Source organism: Myotis daubentonii, chromosome 19 (genome assembly GCF_963259705.1).
Source record: "Myotis daubentonii chromosome 19, mMyoDau2.1, whole genome shotgun sequence".
Classification (NCBI taxonomy): domain Eukaryota; kingdom Metazoa; phylum Chordata; class Mammalia; order Chiroptera; family Vespertilionidae; genus Myotis; species Myotis daubentonii.
The window spans coordinates 1,531,738-1,557,434 of NC_081858.1; the positions used below are offsets into that span (position 1 = coordinate 1,531,738).

The 25,697-nt window shown below is 43.3% G+C and overlaps 1 protein-coding gene and 1 pseudogene across 1 annotated transcript in view; both read right to left on the minus strand.

Moving 5' to 3' along the window:
- Positions 1-7,730: 7,730 nt before the first annotated feature.
- Positions 7,731-16,461, minus strand: LOC132222190 (polypeptide N-acetylgalactosaminyltransferase 11-like; annotated as a pseudogene).
- A 5,832-nt stretch (positions 16,462-22,293) lies between these two features.
- Positions 22,294-25,697, minus strand: part of LOC132222191 (protein Daple-like) — a 40,485-nt gene continuing 37,081 nt past the window's right edge. Inside the window, 2 exon segments of the mRNA XM_059677099.1 lie at positions 22,294-22,359; positions 24,656-24,887. Of these exon segments, the coding sequence (XP_059533082.1) occupies positions 22,294-22,359; positions 24,656-24,887 (298 nt within the window).

Consider the following 25,697-nt stretch of genomic DNA (forward strand, 5'->3'; position numbering starts at 1 on the left):
AAGACTAGCTCAGAGAAATATTGGTTAGATCCAATGGCTCAAAACCCAAAGATTTGATAAATCATAGTATTAGATTTTGAAACATCCTTGCTTCTCTCCATTTTCTGTGAATTCTGAAGCATTCACATTAAATTCAAACTAACTTAATTTAAAAACTTCTTTAAGACAGCGTTTAGGATAATTAGATAGCCATATCTTATGATCAGAAGATCAATATCACAAAGGCTGCTCATAGCAATCCAAACACGCTTCTATAGAGATGCATGGCCGGTCTTGGTCTTGGGGGCAAGTTCTGCCTAACTGAAAGTCCAATATCTTTAGAACTGACTCATGTCAAAATATGATGGCTAAAAGTAATCATTTAAAGTCATTAAAAAGATACGTATGTTTATACTAAGTATAAAAGCTTGTGAAATATTAGATAAAAACTTAAGCAGATCGTTTTATGGCTCACAAGTTTGCAGTCCATAAGAGAATATAAAACTAACCACTTGAGATTTAATGTGACAATGGAAATGGGAGATTGGGAAAAGGCAATACAAAAGCATTTCCAAAATACTATAAGCATTTAAAGCATAAAAATATGCTAATACATAAAAATAATATTTTATAAATAAGCTCTCAAACCTAAAATAAAATGGAAAAACAATGAAGACTAAATTTAGAACCTAAAACACACTTCAAATAAAATTATTTCATTTTTAAATGTATGCATTCCTTAAGTAGTTTGTTCCATGAAATAAAACTCATAAAAGAAACTATCTTTTCTGGAAAACACTAATAACTAATTAAAGCTACCAATTCACACAGCTGGAACATGAATTATTAATGAACTATGGGTTGGTAATAAGAAAGCATAAGAGACAGCTTAGCACTGTAAAATACCACAGAAATAGAAGAATCAGCTCTCTGGAGGAAGAGCAATAAAGCAATCTCTACAATTGAATTCAAATATTCATATTTGAAAACTACAGATTCCTGGTGGAAGTAAGAACAAATATAAATTCTATTAATAAACAGTATTAATGAAGCTAACTGCTAGACAGAGTAATAATTATTCTATACATAGCACAGTGGATACAAATTTTTCTTTAAATTGTTATGCCCACCTACTCATTAAAAATGGGTGCATAAAGGTCTATTTTTTTAAAGCATCATATACGGGTAAGCATCAAGTGAACCAAAATTATTCTAGCTCTGAGTTACAGTTGTTTAACCACCAAGCCTCCACCTGGAACATTTTTTTAGAAACCAGCACCCCCCAAAAGAAATTGACCATTAGCAGCACAGAAAGGGGTATATAAACACCAAGCAGAGCCACAGATGTAGTCAAACAGTCCAATCTGGGACCACCAGGCAAAAAAGAATGACTGTCTTTCATCACTGCTCGTCCTTCAAGAAAATTCTCATTTGTATGGCCTTATCAACAGGAACTGATTTATCAACATTCATCAACTCACCAGCGCAAAAGAAGCCAAATTTATCATCCAGTTTCTGACATCCAGTCTGTTTCCAAGTGTGCAACCAGAGTGTGCCTCAGTAGCTCTCTTAATTGAGAGATTTTAAATGAGAAAATGGGGACAGTTGACTATAGTTAGAACCTTCAAGCAGGTAACTCATGAAAGTACTAGCAGGAAAGAGCCACAGTTTAATACTATTGCATTTCCATGCTGAAATTCAGAAAGTCAGTCTTCTTGAAGAATCTTGCTTGAGAGCCTTAGCACAGTTAATTGTTACCCAGTGTAGCCCTATCTTTACCCCACTTGTTCTGTGAGTGTTAAAACAAGAGATGTGGCCTGACCAGTTTGGCTCAGGGGATAGAGCGTCGGCCTGCGGACTGAAGGGTCCCAGGTTCGATTCCGGTCAAGGGCATGTACCTTGGTTGCGAGCACTTCCCCAGTAGGGAGTGTGCAAGAGGCAGCTGATCAATGTTTCTCTCTCATTGATGTTTCTAACTCTCTATCCCTCTCCCTTCTTCTCTGTAAAAAATCAATAAAATAGATATTTAAAAAACAAAACAAGGGATGTGACTTTTCCCCTCATTTGTGTGTTTCTTGACTTATCTAATTATTGTAGATCTTCAAGTTCCATAATCTGTGGGACTGAAAAACTCAGGTATATTTGAAATAATAATTATCTGCCTATATGGAAATAACATTTTACTTAATTGTAAATCAGTTAACATTTAATTAGTGCTTAGTATGTGTTTATACACTGAAAATTCTAATAACAGAGAAGTCCAAAACTTAATTTTAGCCAAAGTTGCAACCTAATCACCACTAATGCTAGAAAATAGGGTCACTAGAACATAAACTCCAGGAGATCAGGATTATTTGATCATTCTGTTTAGCTGGCTTTCAATAAATGTCAGCAGAACACGTTTTGTGCTCTCAGTCCTATCAGGTAAGGGAGGATGCATCTTGATCTCATAAAGGGTAAGGATATGGCAGGAGCTTAAAGAGAGAGATTTAGGAAAGTGAAATGACAGGACACCGAGATAAAATAATCATTGCTCATTGATGGGGGACCAGCTGAGGTTATAGCAACAGTTAGCTCTTCACTTCCTCTAGCCCTGTTCAGAAGCCACTTTTGCAGTAAGGTTTTCTCTAAACATTCTAGCTAAAACAACAACTCCTTCTCCACCCATCTCTACCTCCCTACTCCTGCTCCCTCCTTAGTACCTATATTCTCTGTTGTGCTACATATTTCACTTCATTGTCCTATTTATTACCAATCTCCCCTCACCAGAATGTAAGGAAGGGTATGTGCATGCTCATTCACCACTCCGTCTCCCATGCCTAGAACAAAGCACGTTGAATAAATGACTGCCTCCACAAGAGAGAGTCATCGAGGCTAAGTGTGTTTCTTTTCAATAGCAGTGAGTTATTTGAGGGGGAAGAGCAGAAGAAAAAATAGGCGATGGAAATATTCCAGGGTGACTAGTAACAAAAACTCAAAGGGAGGAGGGGCTCTAGAATACTAACCACCAGTGGAAAGTGAGGTAGTTGGGATAGGAGAGGTGAAATGATTAAGCAGGGTAATTACCACCATGCCAACAGTAGCTACAAATATTACCTCCATCTTAAGACAGCCACAAAGAGGTGGGGGGAAGGTTGTCAGGCTACATGATCTATATGAAAAACAATGTTGCCTGGAACATAGTTATATGCTAATTGTCAGCTGGTGTTATTTTTCATATTTGTCACATTGTTCTGATCCAAAGACAATGAGGGTTAAAGCAACTTCATCACTCCTAAGTCTATATCACACTATCTGGTCAGAGGAATGAGCCTACAAAAAAATAGGAAAATCCTCACCTCTTCACTAATGAGGAAGTCTCAAGCACAGAATCTGGATTTGCCAGGTTTATCAAGATGTGATTAACTCACCCATCGAACCTTTGCTGAGTTATACCCTCCTGGTACACACACACACACACACACACACACACACACACACACACCCCTTTACTGGATCACATACAGTATATCTATTCACAGCTTCGAAATTATATGACCTAAATTGGATTCATACTCTAATACAGGGGTCCTCAAACTACGGCCCGCGGGCCACATGCGGCCCGCCGAAAACATTTATCCGGCCTGCCGGGTGTTTTTGCCACCGCTGCCTGTCCTGCTTAGCAGCCGACTCGTCCCGGGCCCGCAGTGCGCATGTGTGGAATGTCTGAGGGACAGTGAACTGGCCCCCTGTTTAAAAAGTTTGAGGACCTCTGCTCTAAAACATGCCTGACACAGGCAAAGAATGATGGAAGGAACATGGCTGTGCCCTTTTATATCATGATGTTGCTGACACAGTCAGATAACAGCCGATTTTAACCCCAAGAGTATTCATCCCACTTAGCCTTTCTCTGTATCACATTTGTATTATTGAATTATTGGCCTGTAATTGAAACCACACCCTATTGCCCCTATAGATTACCACATTGGGGAAGGAGGGTACAATCCTTGTTCCAATTTGAAGGTCATTTTAAGTACCATCTCCGTGTGAATTGGGAGTGCATAGATCACTATTGTCATCATCCACTGAATGTTAGAGTGAATGAATGGGAGGGGTGCTGCTGATGGGAAAGCTGAGCATCAGTAAAGCTAAATTATTTGTCCAAGGTCATATAACTTGTAAATGGTGAGACTCAGATTACTCTTACCCCAAAGCCAATATCACCACCCAAGGTTTACAATAGATGACTTCATTAGCATTTTCCATTTCTGAATGCCAAGAAAGAGATTGTGGCACAATAAAATCTCAAAAAGGGACTATACAGTTTTCCTTCAAAAATCTAAGAGAGCCCTGGCCAGTCTGGCTCAGTGGATAGAGCATAGGCTTGTGGAATGAAGGGTCCCGGTTCCTTTCCAGTCAAGGTCATGTACCTTGGTTGCGGGCACATCCCCAGTGGGGTGTGTGTGGGGGGTGTGTGTGCAAAAGGCAGCTGATCTATGTTTCTCTCTCATCAATGTTTCTAGCTCTCTATCCCTCTCCCTTCCTTTCTGTAAAAAGGTCAATAAAATATATTTTAAAAGAATCTAAGAGAAATCCTTTCCCAATATCTAATATCATTCAATATTCTGCATTAACATTTTGCAACAAATCATCTCTTTTAGTTAAAAGAAAACATATTTCTGCACCAATTTTTTCTGGCCAGCAGTTAATTAAAACTTATTTAGCTAAAAACTGTATTTCAGCAAAATTTTAAGGAAAAGCACTAATTGATGATGAAGTAGTTTGAATCTTCTTTTGTACATATTTTCCAGCTGCATGTATGTGACGTGATTTGAAAAGCTATGCCACAGTTGTTAGAGATTGTTCTCTTTCACATACACACACACAGGGCCATGTTTCTGCATTCCCCAGATAGGACAAATCCTGTCTTCCACAATGGAACGGAATAGAAAAAGGGAAAGACATCTGGGTATAGAAACTGCCTTGTCCTATCTGAGAACTTTATCATAAAAATGCAGAACTTGTTATCATCATTCATTAGTCATTGATAATGTGCAGGATAGTAGGCATCACAGGATGTTATAAAAATGTAAAAATCTGGTCTTCTCCAAAAAAAAATGAGACCAAATGGAAAACAGAAATTAAAATAAGTGGGAATAGATGTGTGCATCTTCATCCATGCAATTTTTCTTTAATTGCTTCCCAGCTAATAGTTTCATGAAGCATTTCTGAGTGCCAGATTTCTCCCTATTATAGCTATCTGTTGCTGCATAACAAATTATCCCCAAACTTAGTGGCTTAAAACAATGATATGTGTTACCTCTGTTCTGTGGGTCAGAGTTCAGCAGTGCCTTAGCTGGGTGATCTGACTCAGGGTCTCCTATGAAGTTGCAGACACTATGATGACAGAGGCTGCAGGCAGCCAGTGGCTTGATTGGAGCTGGAGGATCCATTTCTAAGCTCACATGTGTGGTTGTTGGCAGGATCTCCAGTTCTTCTCTCGCTGTGGCCAGAACAACAGTTCTTGCCACCTGGGCCCCTCCACAGGGCTACTGGAGTATTCTCAGAATGCGACAGGTGGTTTCCCCCACTGTGAGTAAACAAAGAGTGAGTGAACAAGGAAAAAGCCACAATGTCTTTTACAGCCTAGACTGAGAAGTTATACCCACCAGTTCTGCCACAGTCAGTTCATCAGAAGTGGGTCGTTAAGTACAGCATACACTCAACAGGAAGGAACTAGGGCTCCACATTTTGAAGGGAAGAATGTGTGGGCATCTTTTTTATTATTTTTTATTTGAATAAATTTGACTTGTAACATTGTGTAAGTTTAAGGTGTACAGCATGTAAGTTTGATACATCTATATCTATAATAATAAAAGTATAATATGTTAATTAGACCAGAGGACCTTCCAGACGAAGCCAGGGCTGTGGGGGAATCCCAGGGCCCAGGTCAGAGGGAAGCCAGTGCCTGCAGCCAGGGGAAGGAAGGCCTACTCTTGCACAAATTTCATGCATCAGGACTCTAGTATTATAATACAATTGCCAATATAGGAATACTTATCACATTATATAACTGCTAGTATAGTGCAATATTATTGTTATTTCATTATACTGTGCATTTTTTAGTAGTTATTACAAGTTTTTACTCTTCAATACTATCACTCTTATCTCTTCCCCAATCCTGTGGTACCCACCATTTCACTCTGGGTTTTTTAATAGGTTATAGGCATGTTTTAAATCACCATACCCTAACACTCATGTTTCCTGCCCTTCCCCCAGTCCTTTCCCAGACTACTGTGAATATAACTACAGTTATGTATAATTATTTCAGTATCCACTATGTGTCAGGTACCATTCTATACACAGAAATAAATGAAGCCAAAAAGTCCCTCCCTTTATAAAGCCAGTAGGAGAAAATTGACAATGAACAGATATATCCTATGATAGTGATAAATGCCACGTTTAAAAAAAGAATAAAACAGACTGTGGAATTAGAAAGTTATGAGTATTTAAATAGCCAAAAATGCTACACATCCACATATCATACAGTAGATAGATACACTGCTTCAGGACCCTGAAAATTCCAGTGGCTGCAATCTGCAAAAATCATTATCTTTGTCCCTGACCACATGTTTTGTCCTTTTCCTTAACATTTATGTAAGACCCAGCAGTAAGGTTTGCTTTTGTGTTCTTTCGCCCAGCTCTGCCAGGACTCCACTCTAGACGCCAAGTCTTAAAACAGCCAGAAATTCTCTCTCAGCATCTCCTCAAGCAGCCATTTCTTCTTTGTTTTTTTGCTGGCTCTCCTACATGAAAACCTGGCAGGTGATGCCTCCCCTTCTGGAAAACCACAGGCAGGGCTTGAACTAGTGTCTGCTCTTCCCCTGAGGCACCTCAACAACCAAACCCTCTCCACACCAGGAGTAGGGAAGCGCTCTCTCTGTTGGTAGCAGGTCTCTTAGCCATCCTTTCTCACTATCCCTTCATTGTCCTCGCCCAGGACCCACCCCCTCATCACCTGGTCCTCAAAGTTTCCTCCCCCGCCCCACACCTGTCAGGATCCCAACACCTCTCTAAACAATGAGTAATAAAAACAATAGACAAAACACCCTAAGCACCAAATAGCACAAGGGATCTTTCTTTCATGTAACTTTGAGGTGTTTTGTTACCACTTATTTATAGTACTTATCACCATTTGCATTTCTAATAACTCTTATATTTGGTAAACTATGAGTTTAGGAAAGATTCAAATTGGGAGAAGATGAATTATTTGTAATGGCAGATTTTACATATTGAGATACAATTGAAATTTTTATTTTTTAAAAAAACACATTAATTTCCTAAAAATACCAAGACCTCTTTCCTATGCTTTATTTACTCAGTTATTTTACCCATTTCATCTATACCTTAGATGTTTATTTCTATTTCTAGAACCCAAGTGGTAAAATGTTTTTTTTCTTTTTAATTAAAAGGATTTTTTATTTTAAATGTATATAGTGCCATAATTCATCAAAAAATTTACAGTAGTTAACCACCTCTTACATATGATCATCTAAACAATGCGTGGATTCAGTTTGCTTAAAGTTAACTGTATACTATGAAGTATTCTAAGAAAGGAAATCATGACACATTCCATCCCATTAAACGGGATTAAAAAGAATTATAAGCTAATTTGAATAGTCCCAGCAATTGCCTAGGTATTATCCTTCTGTATAAACCTGACTCTATATTAAAACTGTATTCTGGTTTCCTACCATTAAGAAAGAAATTCCTTAACAGTGGCCTAGAAATGGCCTTAATGTCACATACTTCTTCACCTCCTGATGGTCACTTGGTTCTCTGATGTAGACAATGTAGAATGTCTGCTGTTTCACCTCTGCTAATCTTCCCAGGAAGACAAGCATACCATTCCAGGCGCTGCTTCCACCTTGACCTTCCAAATGCCACTGCTGTGCGGAGGAGTCTTCACAGATTGCCATAGCAACATAACCTTTGTGACTCAATAGATCAGCCACTTTCAGGCACTGTCCAACTGACACCTGGTACAGTCAATTATCTTCCCAAAGGTCCACTTCGGAGATCCTCCCAACCCATGGCACTTTGAGTTGGGGTGGGTCAGATGATCGAGTTTCTGACATATCCAGGCAACAGAGATTACTTAAAACCAATTCATGCTCTTCATTATAAATCTAGATCTGATTTGGGTCACTGTAGTCACATGCCTTAAGCACTACTAGGCCTCTCTTCTGACTTGGGCAGCTCTGAGCCACTAGACATTTGCCAGTCTGGTGGTGATAAAGCCTTCCATGCTGAAGAATTTTGGGATGTTTTGGCCCTCTGTTGATAAAAATGGGTTGCTGGGGTTTGGCATTGAGCCCAGATATCTGCATCTCTGGGTAAATGCTATCCAAATGTCATTTAAATAATTTACAACCCAACTTCTTCCTCAATTCAACACACTCACTGACATTTCCATAGCTTCTTGTCCTCAAGTCAGGTCTTAAGGAAAAATACTGCTCCTTATATCCATCCAACCAAACGTGTGCCAGCCTCAAGGAGTTGTGTCCTGGAGTTGTGTCCAAGGAGTTGCGACCATAGGGTCGCCTTTTCCGGAAAATATGTCCAACTCTGGAGTAAGGGATGATGAAGAGCTTACCCCCACACATCCAAATCTGAAATGATCTTTCCAAGTTTTCTCCTCCCCTGATATCCATGCTGCTGTCATACTCCCCGAGTTCACTGAAGTAGCTTCTATTCATGACAAATAGTCCTCCCGCCATTGTAGGTGGTACAGTAGCTCCTTCTGGTCCTCTGAACTCAGAAAGGAGAACAAGATCCCATTTGAAGTACAGTCCTGTTGGGGTCCAGCCCCAGCAGGTCCAGGGGTTCCCAAAGGTGTAGACGGAGTCGGCAAAGAAGGAATGACACCGAGACAGCATTCAGTTGATCATCAGAGCCAGGTTCTCTAGCCAGGTTTCGTCCCAAGTGGTAAAATGTTGATGTAGAAAACCAACTAAGTCTCTCTTTTATCTGCCATATTACTCCAGATGGAACTACACATTGGCGTATCAATTGGTTACCTTCTGTGCATAGTTGCTGTACCAGTGAAGTACATGAAAATTAAAAATTTCTACCAGTGGCAGACAATATAATTGAATTACAGTGTTCCAAATTTTCTGAATGACACTGGTTGCACTTTGATATTTTACTTTTTTTAACTCTTGTCTGAGTCTGCCATACTGTCTTTACATGAAAAAAGTACTCAGCACACATCTTGTAGTATAAAGAAAAGAGGTTGCACTTCCTAGTGTCTTTATCAGTTTTTCCTTTTGGCATTTCTTTCCCTCATTAAGTATATCCTAATCTTATAAGCTGTTGCACTAGCCTAGTTATAAAGGTTATTATTTTGCAGTATCCACATTTGCAGTAAATGACACAAACAAAATCATAACTATATGCTGACACCATATCCTCTGTTAGCCACTAACTAGAGGAAATGCAGTAATGGAATTGCCATGTGAGTCCCCAAACACCTCTACCCAGAGCTCTGTCACTTACTTTTTAAAAAAATATATTTTTTTCAGAGAGGAAGGGAGAGATAAAAACATCAATGATGAGAGAGAATCATTGATTGGCTGCTTCCTGCATGACCTCTACTGGGGATTGAGCCCAAAACCCAGGCATGTGCCCTTGCCTGGAATCAAACCTGGGACCCTTTGGTCTGCAGGTCTATGCTCGATCCACTGAGCCAAACCATCGAAGACTGCCATGTACTTGTATAATGGCACTTCACACACACACACACACACACACACACACACACACACACACACACCACGAAAATTTAAGGGTGGCTCAGTCCAGAACCAATCTTTTAGAAGTCAATATATCTTATCTCAGGTTGCTGTAACCAATTGCCATACATGGGAGCTTAAACAACAAAAATTTCTCTCGTAGTCCTAGGCTAGGGGCTGGGAAATCTGTGATCCGTGTGCAGCAGGGTCAGGTTCTGATGAGAGCTCTCTTCCTGGATTGCAGAGGGCTGCCTTCCGACTGTCCTCACATAGCAGAGAGACACAGGAAGCAAGCTCTCTAATGTCTCTTCTTATAAGAACACTGACCCATGATGGGGGCTTCACACTCATCACCTAATTGCTCTCAAAAGTCCCATCTCCAAACACAATCACATTGTTGAGCAGGGTTTCAACATATGAATGGGGAAAGGAAGGGGACACAAACATTCAGTCCATAGCAGGTACTAAAATATCACTGGAACATACTGAAAACATTATACCAATTATATCAAGTTTCCACACATAACTCCTTCTATAACTAATAAAATTGAAAGTGGCCTCCTCTTGCCAAAATAATGACATTAAGTGAAATTTTTTCAGTAAAATTAATTTTTTAGAAAACACTTCTCATTGGTACCAACGGACCTCTATTGACTATTTTGCAGAGAACATGTACAAGATTCACAGTACAACCACAGGCCACATCAGCACCTGAGGCATGCTGGCTGATAGTTACTTCAGGTCAATACTCTCAATCACCTAAAACTCTGAGGAAACACTAAATAGTACAGACTCTTGGAAATATTTCACTCATTTTACTCAAATTCTAAAGTTCTACCTAATATGTCTCCTAATACATTGTCTTCTTTGAAAAACTACTAAATAAACTTAGAAGGTAAAAAGGATTTCAGAAAAAATACGAAAAAGAAAACAAAACTCCTAACATTAATGCAGAAAAACATTATTTTTAAATATTTTTAATGATGGTAATATTTTGAACATTGTTAATGTGCTTTTTTTCTGCCTTTTTTAGTAAGAGACCATCACTTTCATTGGCATCTGACTGGGGACTTTTTTCATGGAAAGACTGAAAAGAGAAAGCTTCTTATATGCAAAATAAAATTATGCACCAAGAAATAGCCTTGAATGTCAGGTATTCATTTTGAAAGACTATAATCTCCCAGGTAACAAGTATTTTCTGTTTTGTTTACTGTTGCATCTCCCATAAACAGCCCAGTACACAGTAGACATTCAACAAATGATGGATGGATGGATGGATGGATGGATGGATGGATGGATGGATGGATGAAGGAGTTTGTAAATTCCTTTCTCTTCTAACAGCAACCAAGCCTGGAGTTTGTAATTCAGCCTGGAACTGTCAAATTGAGAATTCTCCCCTAGAGTAGAAAACACATTTGTGATGATGAAGGCATGTAGCTGGCTGTTCTATCAAAGAAAGAGAATGTGTGCTGGGAGGCAGGAAGGAGGCTTCATCATGGCCTCCCGAAGGAGATTGTGAAGAAGTGATGAGAGGCAGTGAGATAAGCAGAAGTGTGTCCTGATTTCTGTGCATCAGATGATAACACTGAAAAACCCATTGTCTGTTTAGGACTCCTGAAGAAAGGTTCCTCGTGTGGCGCTCACACCAACCTGAGGAGCTGCCACATCAATTTGTCAGTACAGTTTGGTCAGGTAAAGAGAGGTGCTACAATTTAGTATTTCTGAGCAGCTCTACCTGAAACTGAGCAAGCAGCCCTCTGTGAGCCCTCACCTCCTCCTCCACCTCCAGCTCCTCAACAACAGAAGGGTGACTTGAGTTCTAAGGCAGGCAACAGTCTTGGCAGGTACTAATTAAAAATTAGGGATGTGCCAAAACACAACAAGGACCTGATTAAGCAGTAAGTAGTGAGAGCCCAGCCACTAATCTGAGACATGGCACAGGGTCACAGGACTCATGCTTCCTCCTTGCTAGTTATGGGTAATGTCATAACACATGCCTGGAGTTGCTCTTCAGAAAAAAGAGGGGAGCTGTCAACAAAAAAGCACAGAACATTTTTATTAACAGATTCAAATGTATCTTTTAGTTTTTCTGTAATAAGAAGTCAAAAGTAGATGCTCTTAGATGTATTTGACCTGGTTTGGTAATTACTTAGGAACTTGATTTTCTTAAAAGACTAGGTATACTCGAAATTAGTTTTAGTTAGACTTGTTAGCCCTCATAATGTTATCAGTGGGAGAGGCCCTAGTCTCCACTGGTTGCTAGTGGGAGTATCTTGTGATATCCTGAGAAAGGGAATTTTCTGACACTCTGAGATATTGTCAAAAGCTTTACTTCTGTGGAACCAAACCGCTGAGTTTCCAAGGTCCCGTTTCCCTTTGTTCTGCCAAGGAAGAAGTCCCATTTTGCCTTCAGCAGGGCTAAAGTCAAAGCCAGTGCCCAGAGCGTTCACTTCACTTTGGAGCAGTGACCAGTCCAGCATCAGACCAGCTTAGTTTCTGTTACCCGCTGTCGTCCATCAGTCCATTGTGTGTGGTCCACGTGGCCACATGGCCATGGGGGCAACACCGGCAGGTGCAGAGTCAAAGGAATCAGAGAGGGGAGAGGGAGGGAGAGAGAGAGAGAGAGAGAGAGAGAGAGAGAGAGAGAGAGAGAGAGCCTTTTTTAGGGGATTATGTATCTCCAACATTTGGTGGGCTTACAATGGCCCTGCCTACTATATCCAATCCAAGTTACCCAGGCGTGACTGTCTGGCACTTTCCCTGTGTCACCCCACTCACTGAGCAGGCACCCATCTCCCCCTTTGTTGGACCCTTTCCTCTAGTGATCTGTAGGAAATGGGCCAGTGGTTCCCTGGGGAGTGTGAAGTTGCAGCTTCCTGAGAAGCTGCCCAGATGGCAATGCTTATACTGGGAGGCCTCCTTTTTGCTCCTTTCCTGTTACTAAGGACTAGCTAACTACATCAGTTTCAGGAAGAGGCACAGCTCCTCTGTGAAGGGAAGCATAGTTTGCCACCCCAACATATGCCTTTTGGGATATTAATTTTAAGATGATTATTAAGAAACAAAAGATTCAGGGGAAAAACTTTTAACTGACTCAAAGGAAATTTTTGTGTTATTTTATTTATTTATTATTTTTTGCTTAATCCCTTCACCTGTTTCATGGACCTGCTTTGGGTCATTTACATGGAGATAGCCCAGCAAACATTTATCTACCAAACATTTGCTTTTCCACATTATGCGATGCCTTTCCTATAAAAGCCTAAGGGGCTGAACAATGGAAAGACTAGTCGACTGGTCGCGATAGTGCACACTGACCATCAGGGGGCAGATGCTCAATGCAGGAGCTTCCCTCTGGCGGTCAGTGTACTCCCACAGTGGAAGCACCACTTAGCGGACTGACCTGTCCTGCTGGCAGGCAGCCACTCACTCCCTCAGTAGTCCTGCAGGTCCAATCTCCGGAGAATTGGCCAGGCACTGACAGACCAGCACCGCTGGCATGATCCCGACAGTGCTGCCAGCCTGCATAGGGCACAGCGCCCCTGACACCCAACAGTCAGTGGCTGCCGTTTCAGTGTCTGGTCAGGAGCACAGAGGGACTGCCTCCTTCCCTGTGCTCACTCACCTCACCTTCTCCAAGGGGTGCTCCTGATTTGTAAACCAGGGGCCAGGTCCTGAGGCTGAGCCAGGCAGCTTTGAGAGCAGGGACCCTGGCTGTCTTTGCTGGGCTTGTCAAATCACAATTATGCTTGTCATAGCTCCCAGGGTCCAGTGGGAGGTAAGATGATGAAAAATCATAACCCCTTCTTTTCTTGTCAGTTTCTAACACCTCCGGGGCAGTCATTTCCAGCTCTTCTGCTGTCCTCAGATGCTGTCATCTCTAGGTCATAAGCAGAATGTCTTTTTAAGTTTTAAGCTGTATTTCTCCCGTCTGTTGCACATTTTAAATTTCCCAGTGCTCATCCCCAGATGCTCCTTTTTATAGCATTCTGCCCTGGTTGCACCGTGCAAAGTGGCTTACTCTGCTGTCATGATGAGCTTTTTAAAGCTTTTGTCTCTGTGCCCAATGCCTGCTGACCCTGTTGCTCTCACATTGGTTTGTCTCTGGTGTTGCAGGAGCTCCTCAGGTGTCCGGGAACCCTGACCTCACATGGGCTCCCCCTTGGAAGATATGACCCGACTGCCCTGCTGGGAGTGTCTCCCGCTAATCAGATGCCTTGAAGAGGACCATAATTTCCCATCTAAGGTGAGAGCACGCAGGGCTACTGGCATCTGGGAGACATCCAACCTGTCAATCCTCCCCAAATCCCCTTGTTTTTCAGTCAAGGACACCTGCCCTCCTCGCCATGGACCGGCCTCCAGTGCAGGGACCCTGTCAAGTCTCCTCCCTGGAGAATAAACCTCCAGCATTGCCTGATTTTAGCCCAAACGCTGGTTCACCTCCGTTCAGGAGCTGCTTGGTGCCACCAATTACTGAGCAGTGCTGTGGGTCCCATGGCTCAGGCCCAGCCATCCAGATGGCGGAGTTACCCTCCCAAAGTTGCACAGCTGTAGGCGGAGCTGAGCTCTGAACCTGTGTGTGTGGGACGCCAACCTGTCCACAGCATCATCCACCTGCTGGCCACCTCTCAGTCTGAGAGGCGCCTCCTGCCCCTGTGAGCCGGGGCCTTTGGGAAGGACCTCGGGCCGAGATGCTCATCCCTCTTGGTTCTGGAGGGACCCGTGACTCACCGTGGGTACGGATTGGGTGCCGGGAGGTGGAGGTGGAGCTGAAAGGAGCTGTAGTGATGGCTGAGGATGAACAGGCCCCGGAGCCCAGCACTGATGGCCGGGGCTTGATGGCTGGGTCAGCAGAGGCAGTCAAGGCTGCCTGGAGTGCGGTCAAGGCTGCCTCTGGGTGGGGCCACTCCCTTTGGTATTGGGTCCCCAGGGCCTGGGGCAGAGAAGGACAGTGAGAAATGGGGCTGCAAAATCCCATGCCAAGGTGGGGCGATCACACTGAGGCCTAAAAGCAGAGGCAGCAGGGCCAGGGAGCCCAGGGACAAAAGCGGAGCTGTGTGCCTCATGGGCTGTCGTCTAAAGGGGGGCCCTGGCGGCAGCCTGAGTTGGAGGCCCCAGGACGCCAGCCCTGGCTCTAACCATGGCTCACAGTGTGAGCCCCCAGCAGCCAGGAGGAAATAAAGGGTGAGCTCAGGAAGCTCAACAAAATGTTGGTAAAAGTCCAACATGTTAACTACTGAGCCCCCCTGCTGTGTCCCTCCATCCCTGATCACTAGTGAGTAGACCTGGCCTGTGGCTGCTCAGGACCACTCCCGACCTGTGGTCCAGGCCCTGAAGGTCCAGGATGTGCACCCTGCCAACAGGCTTCCCTTCTGATTTGAGAAAGAAGTTCATTGCCACCCTAACAGTCATCTGTTTAGGAAGTCTTCATCTCTCATGGTGACTGACTGCAAGAATGAGTTTTACCTTGTATGTTTGGCAATCTCTGAGTTTTCTACTGTGAACACATACTTTTGTGTAAGTTAAATAAAACCCCAATGAAAACAGCAACATTGGGAGGAAAAACAAACCTAAAAGACCTTGGACTACCTCGTAGTAGCAAAGGGGATGGCTCTCCAAATACAAATGAAAAACGAATGCGGTTGGAGTTCCTCAGAGCATCAGGACAGGGCTGTTTTGCACAGTGGCCTGCTCCAGGCAGCCGGAGGGCTATGGTCCCGGAGCCACGCCCACTGTGGGGATTCTGGGCCCTCCACCCTCTCCCAGGACTTGCTGCCCTTGCCCCTCAGCCACCCAGTGTCTGGACTCACGGGGAAGTTTTAAGCACCCAAGCCTTGCAATTGAAATCAAGGGGAGATTTGGATTCTGAAATTTAACCTTGATGAGAAGCAAGATTCAAGTCTGGTGGGATGAATCTGACAGGTGTCCACTGCGTGAAGTCAGAGTGAGGAGCAGTGGGGAGGCAGAGGCGCCAGCCAGCAGCCAGGGCAGAGAGAGCGCGTTTCCAACAGCATGCTGGGCAGGCAGGCGGGGGACCAGCACGCTGCAGCCCAGGAATCAGAGCGATGCATGCGAGGAAGTCAGTGCCACATCAACTGACAGGAGCAGTGCGAGAGTCACCCCTTTACTTTTATGGTGACCTTGTGTTTATATGATAGTGGTTTTCCATTTACAGTACGGATAACAATCTTTTAAAATAAAGTGGAAACTGCAAGTCGATTCAAGGGAAAGTATGTAAGTATCACTCAGATGAAACAGACTTTGCAGAATCATGGAGATGGTACGAGGATGGCTGAAGACAGAAAACAATGCAGTAACTAAAGGCTTCTGTGGACCAGCGCTCCCGGCTGACGGTGACTTTGAGCTGATGTCCTGTCTGTCCACTGCTGCCCTCACAGTAGCATCCAAGACGTCAGAGGACCTCAGCACAGTCCTAAAACGTCACTCTGGGCTGAACCCTGGCTGGGCAACATCGATCCGATTATTTGAGATGCTGAGTGGAGCAGTAAATTCTTCAAAACACAGAACACATCTAAAAAGGGACTGCTCTGCAAAAGCCAAGATTCTGTGCTCTGACTCAGAAGGTGGAGACAAGGGCAGCAGATTTAAAGTTAGCTGCCCAAAAATGAGTCTTAAAAAACTCACTTGACAGAGGCCGCACAGTTTCAGAAGCATAGCGACCGCTGATGAGTTCTGTGCTGCACAGGGGCATGGTCTACAAGCCTGCAGGTGCGAGAGAGGGGGCGGCACTGGGCCCGGGGCCTCACTTAGCACAGACACCCTGGCCCAGGGATCTGGGCGTGGATGCCTCAAGCCTCCCCTAACACTGCGCTGCGCTGGAGTCAGGTCCAGGGGCTGGGACAACTGGTCTCCTTTAAAGTCAGAATCCAGGTTGGCTACTTTAAGCTTGGCTTGGAATTTGGGTCAGGAGGAGGGGTCCACTGTGGGTCATCTGGCCTTTAGCTACTGTTTTTCTGTTTGTTTTTTGAATTTCAGACATGAAGGCAGGTACATTGTGAAGACACTGATGGATTAGAAATCCCCACTGTCTGAGAAAGGGAGGGGCTAGTGAGAAGCAGGTCTGATATCAGAGGAGGTCCAGAACCTCAGGCGTTTACAGAAAGCCGGCCGGACTGATGAAGACTTGGCCTTGTCCTCGCTTCCGCTTCTGCAAAAGCGACTCTTTATGCGCTGAGTTGCTAAATTGTGATCCCCCGATAACCCAAGAGAGGAAGGAAAAACAAAACAGCAAATAAATGAAATGAATAACAAATGACTGCGTTAGCTAAATGTTCTTGGGAAATCAGAGTCCTGTCCTGCCCAGGAGAGTTGGAAACAATACCCACGTCACAACCAGAATCAGGACTCGGCGAACCATTATGCTCTGGCCCCACTTAATTAATTTAGTGGCATCCTTGTGCCCAGGCTTTACTTAGCACGTGAGGAGGATTCTATATTGCTCTAGGAGCCGATGCCTTAGACTATTTTTCAATTTCAATGTGTTAAATCATTAAATGAGAATGTTTATTGGTTTAGGACCCAGTTTTTCTTAGTCCTCCACCCTAGTGACAAGCTCCCTGGCAACTTGGCTCTCACACAACTAACTCCTGCTCCTGTTCAAACACCTTGGGACACTTCCTGGTGTGCTTCTGGCTGCTGCAATGGGACAGGCCACCTGAACTGCTCACTAGTAGTCCTTGTGCATCTCAAACAGCCTCTTATGGAAGGATGAGTTTGAAATTCCTCTTTTTCAGACCAAAATACTGTCAACATCAAGAATTATTTCCATTTAGATCCCTACGCATCTTCTACTGCAAACTTACACTTCATGACCTTTAAATTATGGAGTCTCATCAGAGCAGACAATTGGCCTAACTTCCTGAACATGTCATGTACATGAGCGTAACTGACTTTCCGATTTCTGACTTAGGATTCAAGTTCATAGCAGGTCCACTGTTATTTCTCTCTCCACAGCACCCCCTGGTGGCCACAGTTCACACCACAGGAGAAGGAACCCACTACCAGTGATGGCGAACCTTTTGAGCTCTGCCTGTCAGCATTTTGAAAAACCGTAACTTAAGTCTGGTGTCGTGTCACATTTAGAAATTTTTTGATATTTGCAACCATAGTAAAACAAAGACTTATATTTTGATATTTATTTTATATATTTAAATGCCATTTAACAAAGAAAAATCAACCAAAAAAATGAGTTCTCATGTCATAGGTTAGCCATCACTGCACTATGCAATGCTGGTGCCCCAGGCTTGGTCAGCACCTTCAGGGACCAAAGCAGCCTCAACTGCAGGCAGTGCTCACAGTGGTTAAGAGTTCAGGCTCTGTAATCTGTCATTACCAGGTTCAGATCCCAGCCCCACCCCTTATTCTCTGGGCAAGTGCTTATCCTTGTCAAGCCTCACTTTCCCAGCCCTGAAAAGGGGATAGGAATCGTACCTGCCTCACATGGCAGTTGGAACTAAAGGAGAGACGTATGCTCTTGCCTCCTTTGTGAAACATTAATTGAGCATACTGGCTTGTGTTGATTTCTGGGTTCTCTGTTCTGTTCCACTGGTCTATATATTTGTTCTGGTGCCAGGACCAGGCAGTTTTGAGAACAGTGGCTTTGTAGTATACCTTGCTATCTGGTATTGTGATCCCTCCTACATTGTTCTCTCTCAAGGTCGCTGCAGCTATTTGGGGTCTTTTTTTATTCTAGATGAATTTTTGGAGAGTTTGTTCTAGATCTTTGAAGTATGCCATTGGTATTTTAATGGGGATTGCATTGAATGTATAGATTGCTTTGGGTAGTATGAGCATTTTAATGATGTTGATTCTACCAATTAATGAACATGGCATATTCTTCCATTTGTACATGTCTTCCTCTCTCTTTTTTCAATGTTGTGTAGTTTTCTGAGTACAGGTCTTTTATGTCCTCAGTTAAGTTTATTCCTAAGTATCTTTTTTTTTTTTTTTTTTTGGTGCAGTGGTAAATGGGATTGTTTTTTCGCTGCTCTTCCTGTGAGTTCATTATTAGTGTATAAAAAGGCCATAGATTTCTGGGCGTTAACTTTATATCCTGCTACTTTGCCAAATTCACTTATTAGGTACAGTAGTTTTTTAATGGAGTCTTTGGGGTTTTTTATGTATTGTAACAGGACAGTTTTACTACTTCTTTTCCAATTGGATGCCTTTTATTTCTTGTGTGATCACTGATCACTATGGCTAGCACTTCCAGTCCTATTTCAAACATGAGTGGTGAGAGTGGGCATCCCTGTCTTCTTCCCGTTTATAGGGGAAATGAGTTTAGTTTTTGCCCATTGAGTTTGATGTTGGCTGCAGGTTTGTCATTTAAGGCTTTTATTATGTTGAGGTATGGTCCCTCTATTCCCACTTTGCTGAGAGCTTGTATCAAGGGTGTTGGATTTTGTCAAATGCTTTTTCTGCATCGATTGATATGATTATGTGATTTTTGTCTCTCAGTTTGTTTATGTGATGTATCACATTTATTGATTTGCGGATATAGTACCATCCTTGCATCCTCGAAATAAATCCAATTTCGTCACGGTGTATGATCTTTATAATGTAAAGCTCAATTCGATTTGCTAGAATTTTGTTGAGGATTTTAGCATCTATGTTCATCAAGGATATTGGCCTGTAGTTCTCTTTTTTTGTAGTGTCTTTGCCAGGTTTTGGAATTAGGGTAATGCTGGCTTCATAGGAAGAGCTTGGAAGTGTGCCTTCCTCTTGAATTTTTTGAAATAGTCTGTGGAAGATAGGTTTAAGTTCTTCTTTGAATGCTTTGTAGAACTCCCCTGTAAAGCCATCTTGACCAGGGCTTTTGTTTGCTGGAAGATTTTTGCTCACTGCTTCAATTTCTTTGGTAGTCATCGGCCTATTCAGGTTTTTTTTTTTTTATTCTTCTTGAGTTTTGGGAGCTTGTATTTTTCGAAGAATATGTCTATTTCATCTAGGTAGTCCACTTTGTTGAAACAGAGTTGTTCATAGTACTTTTTCATAATCATTTGTATTTCTGTGGGATTGGTTGTTACTTTGCCTCTTTCATTTCTAATTTTATTTGGGCCCTGTCTCTTTGCTTCTTGGTGAGCCTGGCTAGAGATTCATCAATCTTGTTTATCCTTTCAAAGAACTAGCATTTGGTTTTGTTGAACTTTATTATTGTGTGTTTTTTTTTGTTTGTTTGTTTGTTTTTTTTTTTGGTCTCTATGTCATTTATCTCCATGCTGATCTTTATTATTTCCTTTCTTCTGCTTACACTGGGATTTTCTTGTTGCTCTCTAATTCTTTGAGTTGTAGGGTTAGATAATTTATTACCATTTTTTCTTGTTTTTTGAGATAGGCCTGCAAAACTATGAACTTCCCTCTCAACACTGCCTTCACTGTGTCCTATAGATTTTGGATGTTGTGTTTTCATTGTCATTTGTTGCCATGATGCTTTTTACTTCTTCTTTGATCTCTTTGGTAACCCAATCATTATTTAAAAGCATGCTATTTAGCCTCCAGGTGTTTGATTTTTTAATTGTTTTTATTGTAGTTAATTTCTATTTTTTGCCATTGTGACCTGAGGAGATGCTTGATATTTCTATCTTCTTGAATTTGAAAAAACTTTACCTGTGCCCTAATACGTGGTCTATCTTTGAAAATGACCCATGTGCACTTGAGAAGAATGTATATTCTGTGGCTTTGGGGTGTAATGTTCTGAAGATGTCAATTCCATCTGATCTAGTGAGTCATTTAGGATTGCTGTTTCTTTGCTGACTTTTTGTTTAGGGGATTTGTCCAGTGGTGTGAGTGGGGTACTAAAGTCCCCTTACTATGACTGTATTGCTGTCAATCTCTCCCTTGATATCCTCCAGAAGTTTTGTTATGTATTTGGGTGCTCCTCTATTGGGAGCCTATATGTTTACCAGAGTTATATCTTCTTGCTGAATTGCTCCCTTTTGTATTATGAAGTGGCCTTCATTATCTCTTGTTATGGCCTTCACTTTGAGGTCTAATATATCAGATATAAGTATTGCTACCCCAGCTTTCTTTTTCATTTCCATTCGCCTGAAAAAACCTTTTTCCAACCTTTCACCATCAGTCTGTGTGAGTTCTTCATTCTAAGATGAGTTTCCTGTAGACAGGAGATATATGGGTCATGTTTTCTTATCCACTCAGCTACTCTATGTCTTTTGATTGGGGCATTTGATCCATTTACATTTAAAGTGATTATGGATAGGTACTTGTTTGCCACCATTTTTATTCTTTATGCCTGTGTTCCTCCTTCCCTTCCTATTTCTTCTTTTTTATAGCAGACCCTTTAGCATTTCTTGCATTGTTAGTTTGGGGGTAATAAACTCCCTGAGTCCTTTTCTGTCTGTAAAGATCCTGATTTCACCCTCAATTTTAATTGATAGCCTTGCTGGATACAGTATTCTTGGATTCAGACCCTTCTTTGCATGACTTTGTATATTTCATTCCATTCCCTTCTGGCCAGATGTGTTTCTGTTGAGAAATCAGTCAATAGTCTGATGGCAAATCCATGGTAGGGAACTTTCTGTCTCTCTCTGGCAGCCTTTAAGATTCTTACTTTGTAGTTGGTATTTGCCAATTTAATTATAATGTGTCTTGTTATCAATCTTTTGGGTTTCATCTTGTTTGGGACTGTGTGAGCTTTTTGGACCGTGTGAGCTTTTTCTTCCGATATCAGGGAAGTTTTCTGTCATTATTTCTTCAAACAGATTCTCTATTCCTTGTTCAGTTTCCTCTTCTTCTGGCACCCCTATTACGCAGATGTTGTTTCATTTCGTGTTGTCCCAAAGTTCCCTTAGGCTGTCCTCCTGTTTTTTAAGTTTCTTGTCAGATGCTGCTTTGCTTGGGTATTTTTCCTACCTTGTCTTCTAGCTCACTGATGTGGTCCTCCGCTTCTTCTAGTGTACTGGTGATGCTTTCTATTGAGTTCTTTATTGCAGCGATGTTATTTTTTCATTTCTTCTTGCTTCCTCTTTATTTCTTCTTGGTTCCTACACATATTGTTGAATGTGTCTTCCATCCTTTTCAGTGACCTTATGACCACTTCTCTGAATTCTTTCTCTGTCATATTGCTTGCCTCCATTTCATTTCCTTCCTTTTCTGGTTAGTCCTTTCTTTTGTATGCGGGCTGTTTCTTTGTCTCCCCATGATCTCCCCTCTCAGGGTTTCTGGTTATGTAGCTCTCTGTCCCCTGCAGTGAGTTTCTTTAGGCAATGCCAGCTGTGTTTACTTTGCCAGTTCCGGGTGAGTGCTCTTTGATTCAGCGGTTCCTTCTGCTCTGTGAGAAGGCACAGGGATTTTCCGTGAGTTTGTGCATTTGTCTCCCCCTGAGAAGACCTTCCAGGTGCCCGTGGTCAGGAAGGTTGGAGATCTGGAATTCCTAGATTCGCAGCTGAGATAACTGGTCCCTGGACGTCTTGGTTTTAAGGTCCCGGGAGGCATCCGAGATCTCCCCAGTTGAAGGTAAGGCTGGGGTTCCAATCACAGTCAGTCTCCGATCACAGCCATCTCCCCTTCAAGATGGCATGGCCTCTGCGGCAGAGCCGGCCACTACCAGAAGAGATTTCAGCTGCAGTAGAGTCTGCCCAATCATGGGCGACCAGTCCGCCAGTCCCCAATAGTCCCTTGGAGTATAGCTGTCTCTCACTCACAAATATTGACACTCCCTACACATCCAGGCACTCTCCTTTCATTCTCTCACTCTCACACTATCTAGCAGCCTGCACTCCTGTCGGCAGCCATCTTACTTCTCCAATTTTTTTGTTTTGTTAAGCCTCACATGAGGATATTTTTTTCAGAGAGTGGAAGGGAGGCGCAGAGTCAGAGAGAAAAACATCTTCGTGAGAGAGACACATTGATTGGGTGCAATCCACGCACTTCGATCAGGCCAGGCATTGAGTTTGAAACTCAGGAACTTGCCCTTGACCAGAATTGAACCCTGGACTCTCTGATATGAGAGATGATGCTCTAACCACTGAGAAAAACCAGCCTGGGCAGTCAAGCATCTTTTCTCTGAAAGTTTTGCTAAGTCAATTAGGCTGATTATCGTTAATTAAGTCAACTTAGACTGCGGTGACCCGCACCTTGGAGAGGGTCCGACGGGTAGAGGTGGCGTGGGATGAAAGACCAGGAGACGGGGTTGGGAGGACTGGCACAAGGCACCAGCAACTTTATTCTTTACACACACTGCTTTATATCTAAAACTGTAACTGGTCATGCTTCATAGATCACTGCTAGGGCCTGGCCTGTTCATAGGCAAGTAGCAGATCATTACAGGCTGGGCAAGACTGGGCAAGCTTTGTCTAGATCTATCTGTTTGACAGTTACTATGGCAATCAGGTTACAGTTACTATGACAATCAGGTTATGCTAGCTTAACTACACTTTTAGCCACTGAGGTCATGCCTCGGTCAAGCCTTGTCTAGTTCCACTTTGCTGCAAACTCTAATTAAGCCTTCAGCGTTTCCTGAGCTTTGACCTTAAAACCTTCCAGGATCGACATAGGGTAGAGTCCAGGGCTTTGCCATGTCCTCTGGTCCCCAACATTAGACAATAACACAAGGGGAGGTGTGAGTGTGAAAAAAATTATGTATCCTGTATGAAAACCAGAGGCAACAGATACCTCTAGATAAATGTTAATAAGTTTGTTATCATTTCTCTGCATGAGAGGATTTTACCTAATTCACCTCCTGTAAAGACTTGGAATGCAAGCATTAGTCCCCAAACACTAGTATGGATGCATGTACACATTGTGTTTTTTGAGTTTCGAGGGGCACACCAGGTCCTGAAGTGGTGAATGTCACCCAGAAAGGCGTGTGCACAGGTCACACTCAAGAGGCGGCATGTCATGGGCCCTGGTGCTGTCACGGCTGCCCCTGAGAGGGCATGAGTCTCAGGCCAGGCTGGTCTTCAGGAAGTCCTGGTGTCCTTCATAAAATTTAAATTCTCAGGGTGCATGTTTGGCAGGTTTATAGGTAAGTCTTGTAGAACATGATATTTAAAAGTAAATTGAAAACTAAGCCATGTTTAAGGCAAGTAAGATGCACTTTCCCCCTCTCCCAATCCTTAACATCTCCTAAATCAGGATGCAGCTTCGAGCCTGTCTCACAGTCACTGTCAGCCAGGTGGCAACTGTGACAAAATCGTCACTGCCACAACCCATTTATCTTCTTCTTATATGAGCACCCTTGTCTGACAGCCTCTTAGATTCAATGAAATACATACAGCACATGCAAGTAGGAATCCACTTCAAAAGCTCTGGGAATTCCACATGACAACCCTGAATGATGAGGTGCAGTGCACCCCGTGGTGGCAGGACTCAAGGCCAGATCAAGTCAGAGAAGAAAACTGGACCCGCTTGTCACAGTGACAGGAAGATCAGAGCCACAGGAGGCCTTGCTGAAGACCTTGCAGCTGTCCATCACGTGTTAAATGCACCATGGATCTCCCTATAGAAATGGCCTACTGTAGGCCTGGAGGAAACATCCGCTGTGGAGCTATCTCTGCAGTAACTGTGTGGAGATCAGCTCTGGATATTCGAGTCCCTACCGCAGTGTCCATGATTTGTGAGGCTCCTCATGCTAAAGGACCTTAATTGTTCTGGGAGAAAGTGCAGCCACACTGACGGGGGTTTATATTTCCTACATGGGTGTTCACATACCAAAGGAGCCAGATGTGGTGTGTGTAGCATGCCCCCTTCAGGCTTCTACACACACACACACATGCACACGCACACACACATGCACACGCACACACACATGCACACGCACACACATGTACACACCTAGCACGCAGTCTCCTTGGTTCTCCCATCCCTGAGGGAGACCTGAGATCCTCCCCTCTTCACTTCCCACCTGCAGTCAGGTAAGCCCTTCCTACCTTTTCCCCTGGGCCCCCTGCTTGCTCTTCTGTCACCTTTGAGCAGCATGGGGTGGCCTCGAGGGGTTCCAGCTGTGATTGAAGAGGCTGAGAAGTACTGGGCGAGGCCTGGTCTGAGGACCCCAGCGGCCAGGGAGGCCTCTGTGGGGTTGACTTTGGTCGTTCTCTGGATCCTCCTTTCTTTAGTTTGATGAGTTTGACTAAGACTTTGGCTCCAATCCAGTGCTTTTTCCTGTAAGAAGTAGGTTTTTAGGACACAACCAAGCCTCACTGCCCCTCTAGCAGGTGTCTGGGTGCCCTACTCGAGCTGGGATTTCCATCACCAGCCTGAGAAGGTGGCGCTTAATCTGGTTCAGAATGAGGGTGCTCTTTGCCATCACCATGCTCATCCCACCTGGGCTCAGGAGGTGGCACACAATGTGCAGTTAATCTGCACAGACCCAGGGGTGGTGGAGGCCTTCAAATGGCAGGAACCCACACTAGCCCCTCGGGAAAACAGACCTTCACACCCAGCTCTCAGCTCTTGATTACTGTGCCAAGTGCAGGAAGTGGTGCCGTGCTGACCTAATCATGCTGGTTGGCAAAATTCCACCAAAACGCCATTTTCAGAAAGAGTCAGGGACCTCCTCATTTTCTGCTAGGTGTAATAATACATGAAATTGGCTGGCATTCTCTGCCCATTCTCGTCCTTGAGGAATCTGGGTGAGGGGAAGAGGGCAGGAGAGTGGGCCGTTTGAATTACAAACAGTGAGCCCTGGGTGGTGTTGCCTGGTGGTTGAGCGTCTGCCTGATGGGTGGTGGTTTTAATCCCTCAACAAGGGCACATACCTGGGTTGCAGGTTTGATCCCCGGCCCTGGTCAAGGTGTATGAAGATGGACACCAATTGATGTGTCTCTCTCACATAGATGTCTCTCTCTCTCTGCTTCTCTCTATCTCTATCTCTCTCTCTCTCCCTCCCTCCCTCTTACCCTGTCTCCCTCTCTCATTTCCCCTTTCCCTTCCTCCCACCCCTACCCTCTCTAAATGTCAATGGGAAAAATA